Source organism: Spinacia oleracea, chromosome 5 (genome assembly GCF_020520425.1).
Source record: "Spinacia oleracea cultivar Varoflay chromosome 5, BTI_SOV_V1, whole genome shotgun sequence".
In the NCBI taxonomy this organism is placed as follows: Eukaryota; Viridiplantae; Streptophyta; class Magnoliopsida; order Caryophyllales; family Amaranthaceae; genus Spinacia; species Spinacia oleracea.
The window spans coordinates 2,650,857-2,664,652 of record NC_079491.1 but is presented as its reverse complement, the minus strand read 5'-3'; the positions used below and the strand labels follow the sequence as shown (position 1 = coordinate 2,664,652).

The following is a 13,796-nucleotide window of genomic DNA, read 5'->3' as shown; positions in this document are numbered from 1 at the left end:
TTGAACTATTTGCAAATTCGAAAGAGGATTTATCTCATTTTCCTCACGTGTATTTTAGTTTGATGTGATATATACGAATAACTTTCACTAGAATATATGTTTTGTTTTCCACTTAGAGTAAATCATTTGGAGATGAAGAACCTTCAAAAACAAGGCTTAAATCCCAAGCTGAGTTTATTCCTTTTGATAGAATCTATAGCAATTGTCTATATAAACTCGCTTTTTAAAACCAAGAACTACCAAAGCAAACGTACGTACTTCTCATTGTTAATTAAACTCCATACTACATAAACAGAAAGATGTCATCCTGCCAAGAAAATATATCCATGTGCCAAGGTAATTACTCTAATTCGCAATACTTTATAATTATTTCTATTAATCTGAATTCGAGCATGGTTTGTGTATACTATTGTTGATTGACAATGTTGTGAACGTTTTGATTATAGGGAAGAAATCATGGCCAGAACTAGTTGGAAAAGATGGGAACAAGGCAGCAGAAATAATCAAATCCGAAAACTGTTTCGTGAAGCAGACTCCCGTCCTACCAGAGGGGAGTAAGGTTACTATGGATTACAGGTGTGACCGTGTTCGAGTTTTTGTTGATGCCTGTGGGAAGGTGGTCCAAACTCCCAACATCGGTTAAGCTAAAATATGATATGGAGTATGGGCAACGTTCAAGAATGTACACTACTTAATTTTATGTTGTAGTAAATAAAGTGTACTCGAAATATTGATGTATGTTGCTTTGTCCATGTATTTATGTAACTACCATTAGGTAGTGATATCATGAAGAATCGATAACATCAATGATAATGTTTGTTTCTATATATTGTGTTATTTGTGTACGTACTCATACAGTTGAGCTGGTTTAGTTCTACGTCTATATGAACTCAGAAAATATAGTGGCCCCACTTATTTCTTTGAACATGAACGTTACAAACGTTACAACATATACCAACTTAATCATAAGAGAATAAAAATTAAGAAAATAAGTTGATAGATAAGCAAGTGACTCAAGATCGATCAGCCAATTCCAAAACAAAATTGTGAGAGTAACGATCATGACGTACTATCTTTAAGGGACTCAAGAATTCAAGATCATCCAACAATTTTAGTTTCTCATCTTCCTGTTTAATACAATTAATTAATTAGCTATTTACTATGAAAAGTAGTTTATTTATAGTTCGAAACTTAGTTTTCATTTTCTTGCATGAGTAATTATCGCTTAGGTAGCCTGAGGTATTAAGAAACTATAGAAAGGCGGTGGGAAATGATAAATCCAAGGAAGAATTTCACTTCTTCCAAGGAAATCACCTTTAAAAAAATGTGGATTTCCTTGGAAGAAGTAAAATTTTCCTTGGATTTATCACTTCCCAAAGGCGGTGGTTGAACGTTTTGATAATTACACCAAGCCAGATGACGTATGATTTAAAAAATCATATGAAGTACTCCGTATTTTTTAATTTTTCGATCACCGAGCATTAAAAATAATTCTTTTTGACATAAATTAAATATAAGATAGATTTTATTTTAAAATAATAAACATATATTATTTTACGGAGTTGATTTACCCTTAAATCTCTGTTATATAAGGGACTCTTGAGGTTATTTTTGTAAATGCACTTATGGTGTCCCTTATAACATAGTCTAAAATACCCTCTATAACTTCATATTAAATTTAATTAATTAAAAAATTGATTGTTTTATGACATTGAATTTAATTAATTTAAAAACTTATTATATATTTAATGCAAATCACCAATTAAGAAAGTCTAATAGTCAATAAATTTTAATACTACTTACAAATTTATATTAACATTAATTGAAAAATAAATATAAAAGGATTAAAGAAAAATAGTTAGTCAATCAGATTTAATCACAATAGACAATAAATTAAAAGTAAAAGAAGAAGTCACAATCAAGCGGGCGGAATACTTAATCACGGTCAAATATGCTACTTATTAATTACAGATAGCTTTTGATAAAATTATAATAACTCGACTCGAGTTATTATAATAACTACAGATAGCTTTTGATAAAATTATAATAACTCGACTCGAGTCGAGTTGAGCCAGGTAATCACATATTCGAGCTAAACTACTGTATATTTTTTTTTTTTTGACATAAGCTAGTACAATCAACTAAGGAAAATTAGCTAAACTATTGTAGTTTCAGTCTATAAAGATATTCTAATCAAGTCAATGGAAAGGAGAGTTGAACTATTCTCAAATTCGAAAGAGGTTTTATCTCATTTTCCTCACGTGTATTATAGTTTGATGTGCTACATACGAATAACTTTCATTAGAATATATGTTCTTTTTCCCACTTAGAGTAAAGATCCGAGATGAAGAACTTTAAAAAACAAGGCTTAAGTCTCAAGCTGAGTTTATTCCTCTAGATAGAATCTACAACAATTGTCTATATAAACTCGCTTAGAATGTCTTATTTAGAACCAAGAATTACCAAAGAAAACATACGTACTTCTCATTGTTAATTTAAACTCCATACTACAGAAACAGAAAGATGTCATCTTGCCAAGCACCCATGCCCGGCTGCCAAGGTAACTAGCTTTTGAGCCCGTTCAAATAATTTTGTCTTTTAAAGTGTTAATTTTATTGAAAGTTTGTGATTTTTGTGGGAAATATATGATTTATATAGAAGTGAAAGTTGGAAAATATATAAATTAAATGGTGAATTAATATTGAGGGTTAAAGAGGGATATGAAATGGAACTGTGGAGGAGGTGGTGAAGATGTAAAAACTTAATTCGTATAACAAACAACAAAAGAAAAAATTGAAAAAAAAAATATACAAATATATGGATGTAAGATGGGGGTGACACATGTCATTAAACTATCTATGGTTTTCCTTTTTAAATATTAGATATAGATTAGTAATTACTACTCTAATTATAAGCAATAGTTTGCAATTTCGATTAATCTGAATTTGAGCATAATTGGGTACGTAGTACTCCCTCCGTTCCTTAATGTTGTTCTTCCCATTTGGAATCTTGACACTATTCATAATGTAAGAAAATCTTTTGAATTATTTTCAATATATAAGAAAAAAACATAGTCATACGGGGTTTTGTTTGATTAGTCTCAATAAGAACTTTAACAATATGAAATTTTATAATTTTGAATAACACATAAGTAGATATATTAACGATGTAAAATGTGCACTGACAAGTGTACCAAAGGGAAATGTGCAAAACATTTAGGAACAGAGGGAGTGTATATTTATTTTGTTGATTGACAATGTTGTGAAACTTTTTGGTTATAGGGAAGAAATCATGGCCTGAACTAGTTGGAAAAGATGGGAACGAGGCAGCAGAAATAATCAAATCTGAAAACTGTTTCGTGAAGCAGACTCCCGTCCTACCAGAGGGTAGCCCTGTTACTATGGACTACAGGTGTGACCGTGTTCGAGTTTTTGTTGATGCTTGTGGGAAGGTGGTCCAAACTCCCAGCATCGCATAAGCTAAAATATGCTATGGACAACGTATACAAAAATGTGCACTACTTAATTTTATATTGTAGTAAATAAAGTGTACTCGAAAAATTGATATACGTTGCTTTGTCCATGTATTTATGTACTATCTACCGTTAGGTAGTGATCATTTGATGAATCGATAACATCAATATATGATAATATATGTTTGTTTCTATTCTGTTATTTGTGTACGTTACTATCGTAGTACATGGATTTCGCCCTTCCATTCAACTAACGTTCTCATTTAGTTGAGCTGATTAATTATTTATAATCAAAAGAGAATACAAAGAAAATAAGTTGACAGATGATAAATCAAGTGACTCAAGAATCAAGATCGATCAGCCAATTCGAAAACAAAATTTGGGGAGTAACGATGACTTTCATAATCTATTTATTAATTCTTTTACGACGCATGAATTTAGTAATAATAGTATCTTTAAAGACTTTTATAACCAATTTGTTGATTTTTTGTTTTACCACACATGAATTTAGTAATAATATATAGTATCTTTAAAGACGTTTATAACCTATTTGTTGATTTTTTCAACGACCCATGAACTCAGTAATAATAGTATTTTTAAAGATTTTTATAACCTATTTGTTGATTTTTTTACGAAGCATGAATTTAGTAATAATATAGTATCCTTAAAGACTTTTATAACATATTTGTTGATTTTTTACGACGCATGAATTTAGTAATAATAGTATCGACTTTATAACCAATTTGTTAATTTTTTTTACCACACATGAATTTAATAATAATATATAGTATCTTTAAGGACGTTTATAACCTATTTGTTGATTTTTTAACGACACATAAACTTAGCAATAATAGTATTTTAAAATACTTTTATAACCTATTTGTTGATTTTTTTAACGACGCATGAATTTAGTAATAATAGTATCTTTAAAGACTTTTATAACCTATTTGTTAATTTTTTTTTTTAGGACGCATGAATTTAGTAATAAAAGTATCCTCTCAGCAATCAACTATGGATATTTTAAAATCTAGTGTATGTATAATATTAGATAAAATTATTCCGTATTAAACATCCTAAAAACCCCTATATAAATTGAGTACACTCAATTATTGTAATACTCTTGATAAGTTGATAGAATCTAAAACATTATCCTAAACAGTGAACATTATCCCAAACATTATCTTTAATAGTCTATATATAAAGAAGCTAACACCATTTCACTAAGCACCAGGGAAGAGCCAAAGCAAAAGTAATTCCCATTCTTAAACTCCATACTACAAGAAGAGAGATATGTCTTGCAAAGGTAATTACTACTCTTATTAGCAATATAATAGTTTGTGATTTATTGACACAAGCTTTGTGCTCTTCACCTGTATGGTCCGATTTTTCTAGTTTTTGGTTTGATTTGGTATGGTCTGAATGTTTTCTATGGTTGTTTTTTTGTTCTTTTTTAATCTTTTCTGTTGTGGTGTGATTTTTTGGGTCTGATCTAATATGTAATACTACATCCGTTTCACAATACATGCAACATTTCTTTTTGCACGTATTCCAACACATTTTTTTGGACATTAATATCTCTAGATGCATATGAGTAAAAATTATATAAAAAAAATTGATATTTGGAATCCTTGTATTGATCCAAATTTAACAAGATCGATCTCACTTGATATGTTTTTTCTTACATAATGATGTAAGAAAAATTGTCAAAATTGATTGATGAATAGTGTTCAAATGAGAAATGATACATATATTGTGGAACGGTGTTAGTAAGAATAAGGTGAATAGAATAAAACACAGTATACTGTTTTTTAAGTGTAAATCAACTCCAATTAATCTGAATTCGAGCTGGATTTTACCCAATCGGGTATATATCAAGTATATACTATTGTTGATTTACAATTAAAATTGTGATAATTTTGAATTTGAATGTAGGGAAACAAAGATGGCCAGAACTAGTTGGGAATGATGGGAAAACAGCAGCACTAAAAATCGAATCCGAGAACTCTTCAGTTCACATTTTCATCCTACAAGAGGGTAGTCCTGTTACTTCTGACTTCAGGTGTGACCGTGTTCGGGTTTTTATTAATACCCGTGGAATAGTGGTCAAAACTCCCGTCGTTGGATAAAGCTAAAACATGCTATGTGCAACCTACAAAAATGTGCACATTATTTTTAAGTGTATTCAATATTCGTACTAGTTTCTGCTCTTGAACTGCCTAGCATATTAGCAGGCCCGTTCCTGACAATTTATGGGCTCTAAGCAAATAAGAAATCAGGACTACTTATAATAAAATACTTCATTCCTTTCGGAAATATCGCATAATGGTTGACTTTTGATCATCTAACCATTATTTTGACTCTTAATATCTCAAATTATGTGCAAGTAAAATTATAAAAAAACAATATTTAGAAAATATATATCGATGCGACTCTAACACGACCCCACATGACTAAAATTTCCTTATGTACGAATGATAAAAAAAGGGCCAAAGTCGTAGTGTGAATAGTTCAAAAAACAAATAGTGCGATATTCTCGGAACGGAGGAAGTAACTAGTTTTGGGCTCGAGCAATGCCCCGGGTTACTACATTAATAGCATTTGTATTTTTTTCCGCAATGATAACATAAAACTGGTTATGTCTTAGTTGTAAAAAGATTTATTATTTAAACGCACAGGTGGGGTTCAAACCTACAAATTATATTTGACTTTCTTTTATGTATGTGAAAATCACATGAAGTAAATGACCTCATAAACGGAGCGGTAGGTAACACATAAACTTTTTTTAAAAACGTTTTAGTTATAAGAGTAAAAGGAAACGACGAAAAATGTTTGGTACAATAGTATATATCGATTGAACATTTGAAGCTAGCCAAAAAGGGCAAAAAAGTTTAATGATTTTGTTGAATTATTGAACCTTTCATTTTTATGGTAGGGTTAATAAATGAATGGCTTTTGTGGCTTGGTGCTCCACTAACTAGTAATGATGCATGTATCACATGCCAAATGTTTGTGGACTTTTGGTTAAGGATTTGGATGCCTTCTCTAGTAGTTTTACTGCCCTTCTCTAGTAGTTTTACTTCTATGGTAATTTGGTAACTTATCGCCCTTTAGTAATTCTAATCATCCATAAAACGATTACGGATCGGAGTAGGGACGGAACCAGAAATTATACATAGGGGGTCAAAACTTAACATTTAATTTTTATAACTATGATAAACAAAAATAAAGAAAAAAATAAAGTATTCAAGTAAAGAAGGTAATATTCGAACCTTATACCTCCAACAACATCTAAATTTTAAGGTTAAATAACCATTTGAGCTATATTAGACATGTGTGTTTATAGTGTATATTTAATTTTTACGCATATCATGGGGTCCATGGCCCCTGCCAGCCCCCCTAATTCCGTGATGGATCAGAGTATAAAATAGCCATAGTGAGATTGTTATAGAGTCATGGGGATGGTAACTCATAACATGTGACCGAATTAGTCCGGAATTAGTATGTTTAAACCTTTCCCTCAAAATTTTGCGAAATTTAATTTACAATAAAATATCCAGTTAATTTTCCTTAAAAATGTGGTAATCATGAATAGTCAAATATTTTGTTTAAAGGATGATGAATTATATGATTTCAAAATATAAAAACTTGTCGAGGGTCAATTGTAATATATATATATATATATTTTAATGTTATTATAATGCACATATGCACCACCCAATTAATTTTATTGTAATTGGATTGTGGATTATTTACTATGTGTAATGGTGGATATTGGCTAAAATATTAAAAGGGACCACTGTTAAATCTTCAACATCTCATTGAATAAAAACGCGCCCAATTAATTAGTCACCAACATTTTATAGTATATTTTAAATTGAACGACTAATAATTTCAAAAGACTTGTCATTGGGTCCCGATCGAATGGCTCCGATGGAGAATCTCCTCTGACTATATGTGTCTGAAAGTATCAAACCCTTAAGAAAAGAATCTTAGCATCGTCATTGTACGTTGGTGGGAAACTCATAACCCCCCTCAACTAATTTATGCTTGTGGGTAGATATTCACTTATCCTCTGCTCTTCAGTATTGACCTGTTTAGGATTATTTTCCTTACCAATTAAACAAAAAAATTGGGGAGTTGAACTATCCACAAATTTATAAAGAAATTCGGTTTGTCTATCCTAAATCAAATGTCAATATAGTTTATTATTAATTTCTCCTCACGTGTATTTTATTATATTTGTGATAATATACGAATAATTTTTAGAAGAATTTTTTTTTTCCCCCACTTAGAGTAAAGATGTGGTGATGAAGAACCTTAAAAAACAAGGCTTAAGTCTTAAGCTGAATTTATTCCTCTAGATAGAATCTACAACAATTGTCTGTATAAACTCTCTTGCAATGTCTCACTTAGAACCAAGAATTGCCAAAGCAAACATACGTACTTCTCATTGTTAATTAAACTCCATACTACAAAAACAGAAAGATGTCATCCTGCCAAGGAACCATGCCCGGTTGCAAAGGTAATTAGTAATTACTACTCTAATTATAAGCAATAATTTGCAATTAACTTCGATTAATCTTATTTCGAGCATGGTTTGGGTATACTATTGTTGATTGACAATGTTGTGAACCTTTTGGTTATAGGGAAGAAATCATGGCCAGAACTAGTTGGAAAAGATGGGAACGAGGCAGCAGAAATAATCAAATCCGAAAACTGTTTCGTGAAGCTGACCGTCGTCCTATTAGAGGGTACCCCTGTTACTAAGGACTTCAGGTGTGACCGTGTTAGGGTTTTTGTTGATGCCTGTGGAAAGGTGGTTGAAACTCCCGTCATTACTTAAGCTAAAACATGTTATGGGCAACGTAGAAAAATTGTACACTACTTAATTTCATATTGTAGTAAATAAAGTGTACTAAAAAATATGACATATGTTACTTTGTCCATGTATTTATGTGCTACCATTAGGTAGTGATCATGATGAATCGATAACATCAATGATAATGTTTGTTTACGTATGTTTGTAATGTATACGTTCTATATTGATTAATCCCTTCAATTTCATTTCATGTAATCCGTAGTTGAGTTGATTTAGACACATAAGACCCTTTTTTCCGCGCCTTTCGGGTGGGATTTTTCATCATATATCCTACCACATCGATACTAAAACCAAATGGTAATCTCTAAGATGACTCTCGAGAAAGTGTCAAAAATGACTCAATGAGGTAAAAGTAAAATATAGGAAGCACCAATTTGAAATGAATAAATCCAAATTCTATTTTATGATCAATTTTCAAAATTTGGACCCGATTACACAAAGAAAACTTTAACATTTTTGAAGCAATCAAGACTTCATTTAACATATGTTAACGCACGATTACTACTAAAATAATTTATTATTTCAATAGTAACTAAATAAAAACTTTTCCCTCAAAAGAAAACAAAAACTAAATAAAAGACTTAACAAAAGTGTAAAACGTAAAAGTAAATAGAATATATGAAAAAGAAAAAATTTAAAAAGTTGCAAAAATATATTTAAATGAACTAAATTTGCATATTACAATACAAAGTTAAGGATAATAGTTGTGTGCTTGTATGTAGACCAACCTAACAAAGTTAACCAAACCTGGATGACTGACCTAAGACTAATTTTCGAAAAGACTCGGGCATAATCGAGTTGGTCAAATGCAACATACTTTGAGTTGAGTATAATAATGATACATAGACCTCTAATGTTAGTCTATTTACCATGTATTATTATTTGAATCAGCATTCGTACTAACTATATATGTATTATATATATAATTAACAGCAAATTAACATAGAATTGAAGTTCATTCATCAATATTATTTAAATTTTTTATCAGATTAAAAAGTTACTCCATCCGTATTTTTTTAAGAGATACACTTGGTTGGACACGGGTCTTAAGAAGAATAAAAGAAGTGGAGTTGGGGTAGATATTTTAATAAATAAGTACATTGGGGACCATGTCCTTTTGAACAAGTGGAGGTGGGGGTGGGGTGGGTGTAGTTGTAAAATTATTTTTTAATTGGATGGTGGGTCATAAAGTGTAGTAGATATATTATTTAATTAGGTGGTGGGGTTGATAAGTTACCAAAAATGGCAAGTCTATCTCTTAAAAAAATACGGCCGGAAAAGGCAAGTGTATCTCTTAAAAAAATACGGAGGGAGTATAATAATACATAAATAAAGTCATATCATAAAGAAAAAAAATAAATATTGATTCAACATTCCTTCAATAATATATTTTGTAATAACATTTATGGTAATTGAATTATATTTTTATTTCACTTTTATTTTAGTTTCCTGAAAATGGTAATGTAATTATTTTTAAAGTAAAAAAAACTAAAAAATATTTTGGCGAGAAAAATTACACCAGGAAGTGACACGTATCATTCCTGGTGTCTGTTTTAGTGTAATGTAATAGATAATCTAAATATTGAATTATTAACGGAAAATCATCGAAAGATTGGATTATTTAAAGTAATTTTTCCTTAATTTTTATGGTAGGGTTAATAAAATGAATGGCTTCCGTGGCTTGGTGCTCCACTGGCTAGTAATGTTGCATGTATCACATGCCAAATGTTTGTGGACTTCTGGTTAAGAATTTTACTGCCCTTCTCTAGTAGTTTTACTTCTATGGTAATTAGGTAACTTATCGTCCTTTAGTAATTTTATTCTAATCTTCCATAAAACGAGTACGGATCGGTTTGTTGTTCCATCGCGTTTTTGTTGTTCAATGAACAAGCTAAGGAGAGTTGAAGTATCTACAAATTCATAAAGAAATTCAGTTTGTCTATCCTAAATCAAATGACAATATAGTTTATGGTTTATTTTTCCTCACGTGTATTTTATTATAATACCTCCGTTTCAGAAAGTTCTTTTACGCTTTGGAAAATGTGTCCAAATTATGAAAACTTTGACCATAAATTCCCCTATCATATACATCAAAATGTTACATGTAAGATCTTGTTAGATTGATCTCGTTATTCATTTTCAGAATATTAACTTTTTATAATTTTTTTTCCATATAAAATTGGATATATTAACGGACAAACATTGCACCGGAGTCCGTGCAAATAGTAAGTGTAAAGATCTTTTTGAAACGGAGGAAATATGTGATAATATACGAATAACTTTTAGTAGAATATTTATTTTTTTCCCACTTAGAGTAAAGATGTGGAGATGAAGAACTTTCAAAAACAAGCTAGGCTTAAGTCTCAAGCTGAATTTATTCCTCTTGATATATAGATTCTACTACAATAGTCTATATAAACTAGCTTACAATATCTCACTTAGAACCAAGAATTGCCAAAGCAAACATACGTACTTCTCATTGTTAATTAAACTCCATTCTACAGAAACAAAAAAATGTCATCCTGCCAAGGAACCATGCCCGGCTGCCAAGGTAATTACGACTAGCTAGTAATTAGTAATTAGTAATTAGTAATTACTACTCTAACTATAAGCAATACTTTGCAATTTCGATTAATTTGAATTCGAGCATAATTGAGTTCGTAGTATATATTTATTTTGATGATTGACAATGTTGTGAACGTTTTGGTTGTAGGGAAGAAATCATGGCCAGAACTAGTTGGAAAAGATGGGAATGAGGCAGCAGAAATAATCAAATCCGAAAATTGTTTCGTGAAGCAGACTCCCGTCCTACCAGAGGGTAGCCCTGTTACTTTGGACTTCAGGTGTGACCGTGTTCGGGTTTTTGTTGATGCATGTGGAAAGGTGGTTCAGACTCCCGTCATCACATAAGCAAACACGTGCTATGAGCAACGTATACAAATGTGCACTACTTAATTTCATGTTTTAGTAAATAAAGTGTACCCGGAAAATTGATATATATGTTGCTCTGTATTATGTATTTATGTACTACCACTAGGTAGTGATCATGATGAATCGACATGATAATGTTTGTTTGCCTTTGTTTTTATTGTTTATGTTCTTAAACCAATTGGTAATCTTATAAGGTAACTCCCTAGAAAGTGTTAAAAAAGTGATTCATTAGGTAAAAATAAAATATAGGAAGAACCACCTTGAAAAAAATGAATCCAGTTTCAATTTTTATGACCAATTTTCAAAATTTAGACCCAATTACACTGAAAACTTTGAAAATTTTGAAGCAATCACGACTTCTTTTGGGAATGATGGGAAAACGACAACAGTAATAATCAAATCCGAAAACTATTTCGTTCACATCGTCATCCTACCAAAGGGTAGTCCTGTTACTTCAGATTTCAGGTGTTCCGTGTTCGGATTTTTATTAACTATAGTGGAATAGTGATCCGAACTTCCGTCGCTGGATAAAGCTAAAACATGCATTTTGCAACCTACAAATATGTGCACATTTTTTAAGTGTATTCATAATCCGTACTAGTTTATGCTATTAAACTATGTAGCGTACTAGCAGGCCCGTTCCTAATAATTTATGGGCTCTAAGCGAAATAAGAAATTAGGACTCCTTGTAATAAAATAATTAATGGTTTACTATAAAACTTGTTTGTATTTATATTTCAAATTAAATCACTTACTACTGTGTATGTCATAAGAAAGAAAGGAACGACGAGAAATGTTGATACAATAGTATATTTAGATTGAACCTAGCCACCCGTCAAAAAAAAAAGAAAAAAGGATTGAACCTAGCCAAAAAAGAAAAATAAAAATAAACGTTTAAACGTTGAATTATTGAACCTTTCATTTTTATGGTAGGGTTAATAAATAAATGGCTTAATTTCGTGGCTTGGTACTCCACTGGCTAATAATATTGCATGTATCACATGCCAAATGTTTGTGGTCTTTTGGTTAAGAATTTTACTGCCCTTCTCTAGTAGTTTTACTTCTATGGTAATTACTAATTAGGTAAATTATCGTCCTTTAGTAATTCTATTCATAAAACGATACGGGTCGGAGTATAATTAAAATAGCTATAGTGAGATCGTTATAGAGTCATGGGGATGGTAAGTTGGTAACTCATAAAATGCGACAAAATTAGTTTGTAATCAATATGTTTAAATCTTACCAATTACATGTTGGTTTAGTGGTAATTGAGGCTTAATTTGGTAGGGAGACCCCGTGTTCGATCCCCCGCAACAACAATTGGGAGGGTACTAGAACACATTCACTCAGAACTCGCATCAAATCTGGATTAGCCCTAAGGATGAATCGGGTGGTACACCACATAAAAAAAAATTGATTAAACCTTCCCCTTAAAATTTAGGAGAGCTTGATGTACAATAAAAAAACTCCAGTTAACTTTCCCTAAAAATGTGATAATCATGAATAGTTAGTTTTATTTTTTAAAGGATGATGATGTAAAATGCTTTCAAAATATGAAAACTTGTGGATACTCAATTGTAATATTCTACTGTTATTATAGTAACACATGGTCTACCACCAAATGTACGTAGTTATAATTGGATTTTGGATTAATTTATTATATGTATCTAAAAGTTCCGAACCCTTAGGGAAAGAATCATGACACCAACGCCACTCGTTGATGGCCTTTGAAACTCGCAGCCCCATCAACTACTTTATGCTTGATAGTGATGATCTTTAAACCATCTCCTGCTTTCAAGCCATTACAAAAAATTGTATTATTAACGACGGGAAATTCCGTCGCTAAAGGTCAATAATCGTTGATTAATGACGAGATTTTCTGTCGTGAACCCGTTATAAAAGGGGGCCGTCGTTAATGGAAAATCCTGTCGTTAACCCGTCGTAAAAGACATTTGCGACGGTTGTTCCCGTCTTTGTTTGGTTGCTAGCTCTGTCGCAAAAGGCTTTTGCGATGGGATTTTTGACCCGTCGTAATTAGGTTGTCGTTAAAGATACAAATTCTTGTAGTGAGTAGTGGGTGAATCAATAAGGTTATATTTTTCTTACCAATCAAACAAAAAAAATAAGTGTATCCCATTGCGTTTAGACCACGTGCATCCTTAACCTTCGTATGTTGTAGGATGGTCTTTTGTGTAAGACCGCCTTATAGAAAAGTTTGTAATATTTCAATGTTATTATAATAGCAAATATGCACCACTCAATGTAGTTGTAATTAGATTCTAAATTATTTTACAAAATGCAGCGGTGGATCTTGGCCAAAATTATGAGGCTCCAATGATTAATCTTCAACATCTCACTGAATAAAAACACACCCAATCAATGAGCCAACAACATTTTATATGTATACTTTAACTTGAACGATTAATAATTTAAAAAGACTTGTCAGTGGGTCCCGAATGGCTCCGATGGAGAATCTCCTCTGAAACTATGTGTAGAAAATCCTTAAGCAAAGAA

General features: G+C 31.3%; 4 protein-coding genes across 4 annotated transcripts; all 4 read left to right on the top strand.

The window, feature by feature from the left end:
* Nucleotides 1-177: 177 nt before the first annotated feature.
* On the top strand, nt 178-827 carry LOC110782283 (chymotrypsin inhibitor I, A, B and C subunits-like). Its single transcript, XM_021986404.2, has 2 exons — nt 178-336; nt 447-827. Exons 1-2 carry the CDS (start codon nt 300-302, stop codon nt 641-643), a joined length of 234 nt encoding a protein of 77 aa, XP_021842096.2. The 5' UTR covers nt 178-299; the 3' UTR covers nt 644-827.
* Nucleotides 828-2,402: 1,575 nt separating this feature from the next.
* Nucleotides 2,403-3,666, top strand: LOC110782294 (chymotrypsin inhibitor I, A, B and C subunits). Its single transcript, XM_021986416.2, has 2 exons — nt 2,403-2,560; nt 3,282-3,666. The coding sequence occupies exons 1-2, from the start codon at nt 2,524-2,526 to the stop codon at nt 3,476-3,478; spliced, it is 234 nt and encodes a 77-aa protein (XP_021842108.1). The 5' UTR covers nt 2,403-2,523; the 3' UTR covers nt 3,479-3,666.
* Nucleotides 3,667-7,835: 4,169 nt separating this feature from the next.
* Nucleotides 7,836-8,490, top strand: LOC110782302 (inhibitor of trypsin and hageman factor). The gene is made up of 2 exons (XM_021986427.2): nt 7,836-7,994; nt 8,119-8,490. The coding sequence occupies exons 1-2, from the start codon at nt 7,958-7,960 to the stop codon at nt 8,313-8,315; spliced, it is 234 nt and encodes a 77-aa protein (XP_021842119.1). The 5' UTR covers nt 7,836-7,957; the 3' UTR covers nt 8,316-8,490.
* A 2,253-nt stretch (nt 8,491-10,743) lies between these two features.
* LOC110782314 (chymotrypsin inhibitor I, A, B and C subunits) lies at nt 10,744-11,439 on the top strand. The gene is made up of 2 exons (XM_021986437.2): nt 10,744-10,902; nt 11,065-11,439. The coding sequence occupies exons 1-2, from the start codon at nt 10,866-10,868 to the stop codon at nt 11,259-11,261; spliced, it is 234 nt and encodes a 77-aa protein (XP_021842129.1). The 5' UTR covers nt 10,744-10,865; the 3' UTR covers nt 11,262-11,439.
* Nucleotides 11,440-13,796: the final 2,357 nt, after the last annotated feature.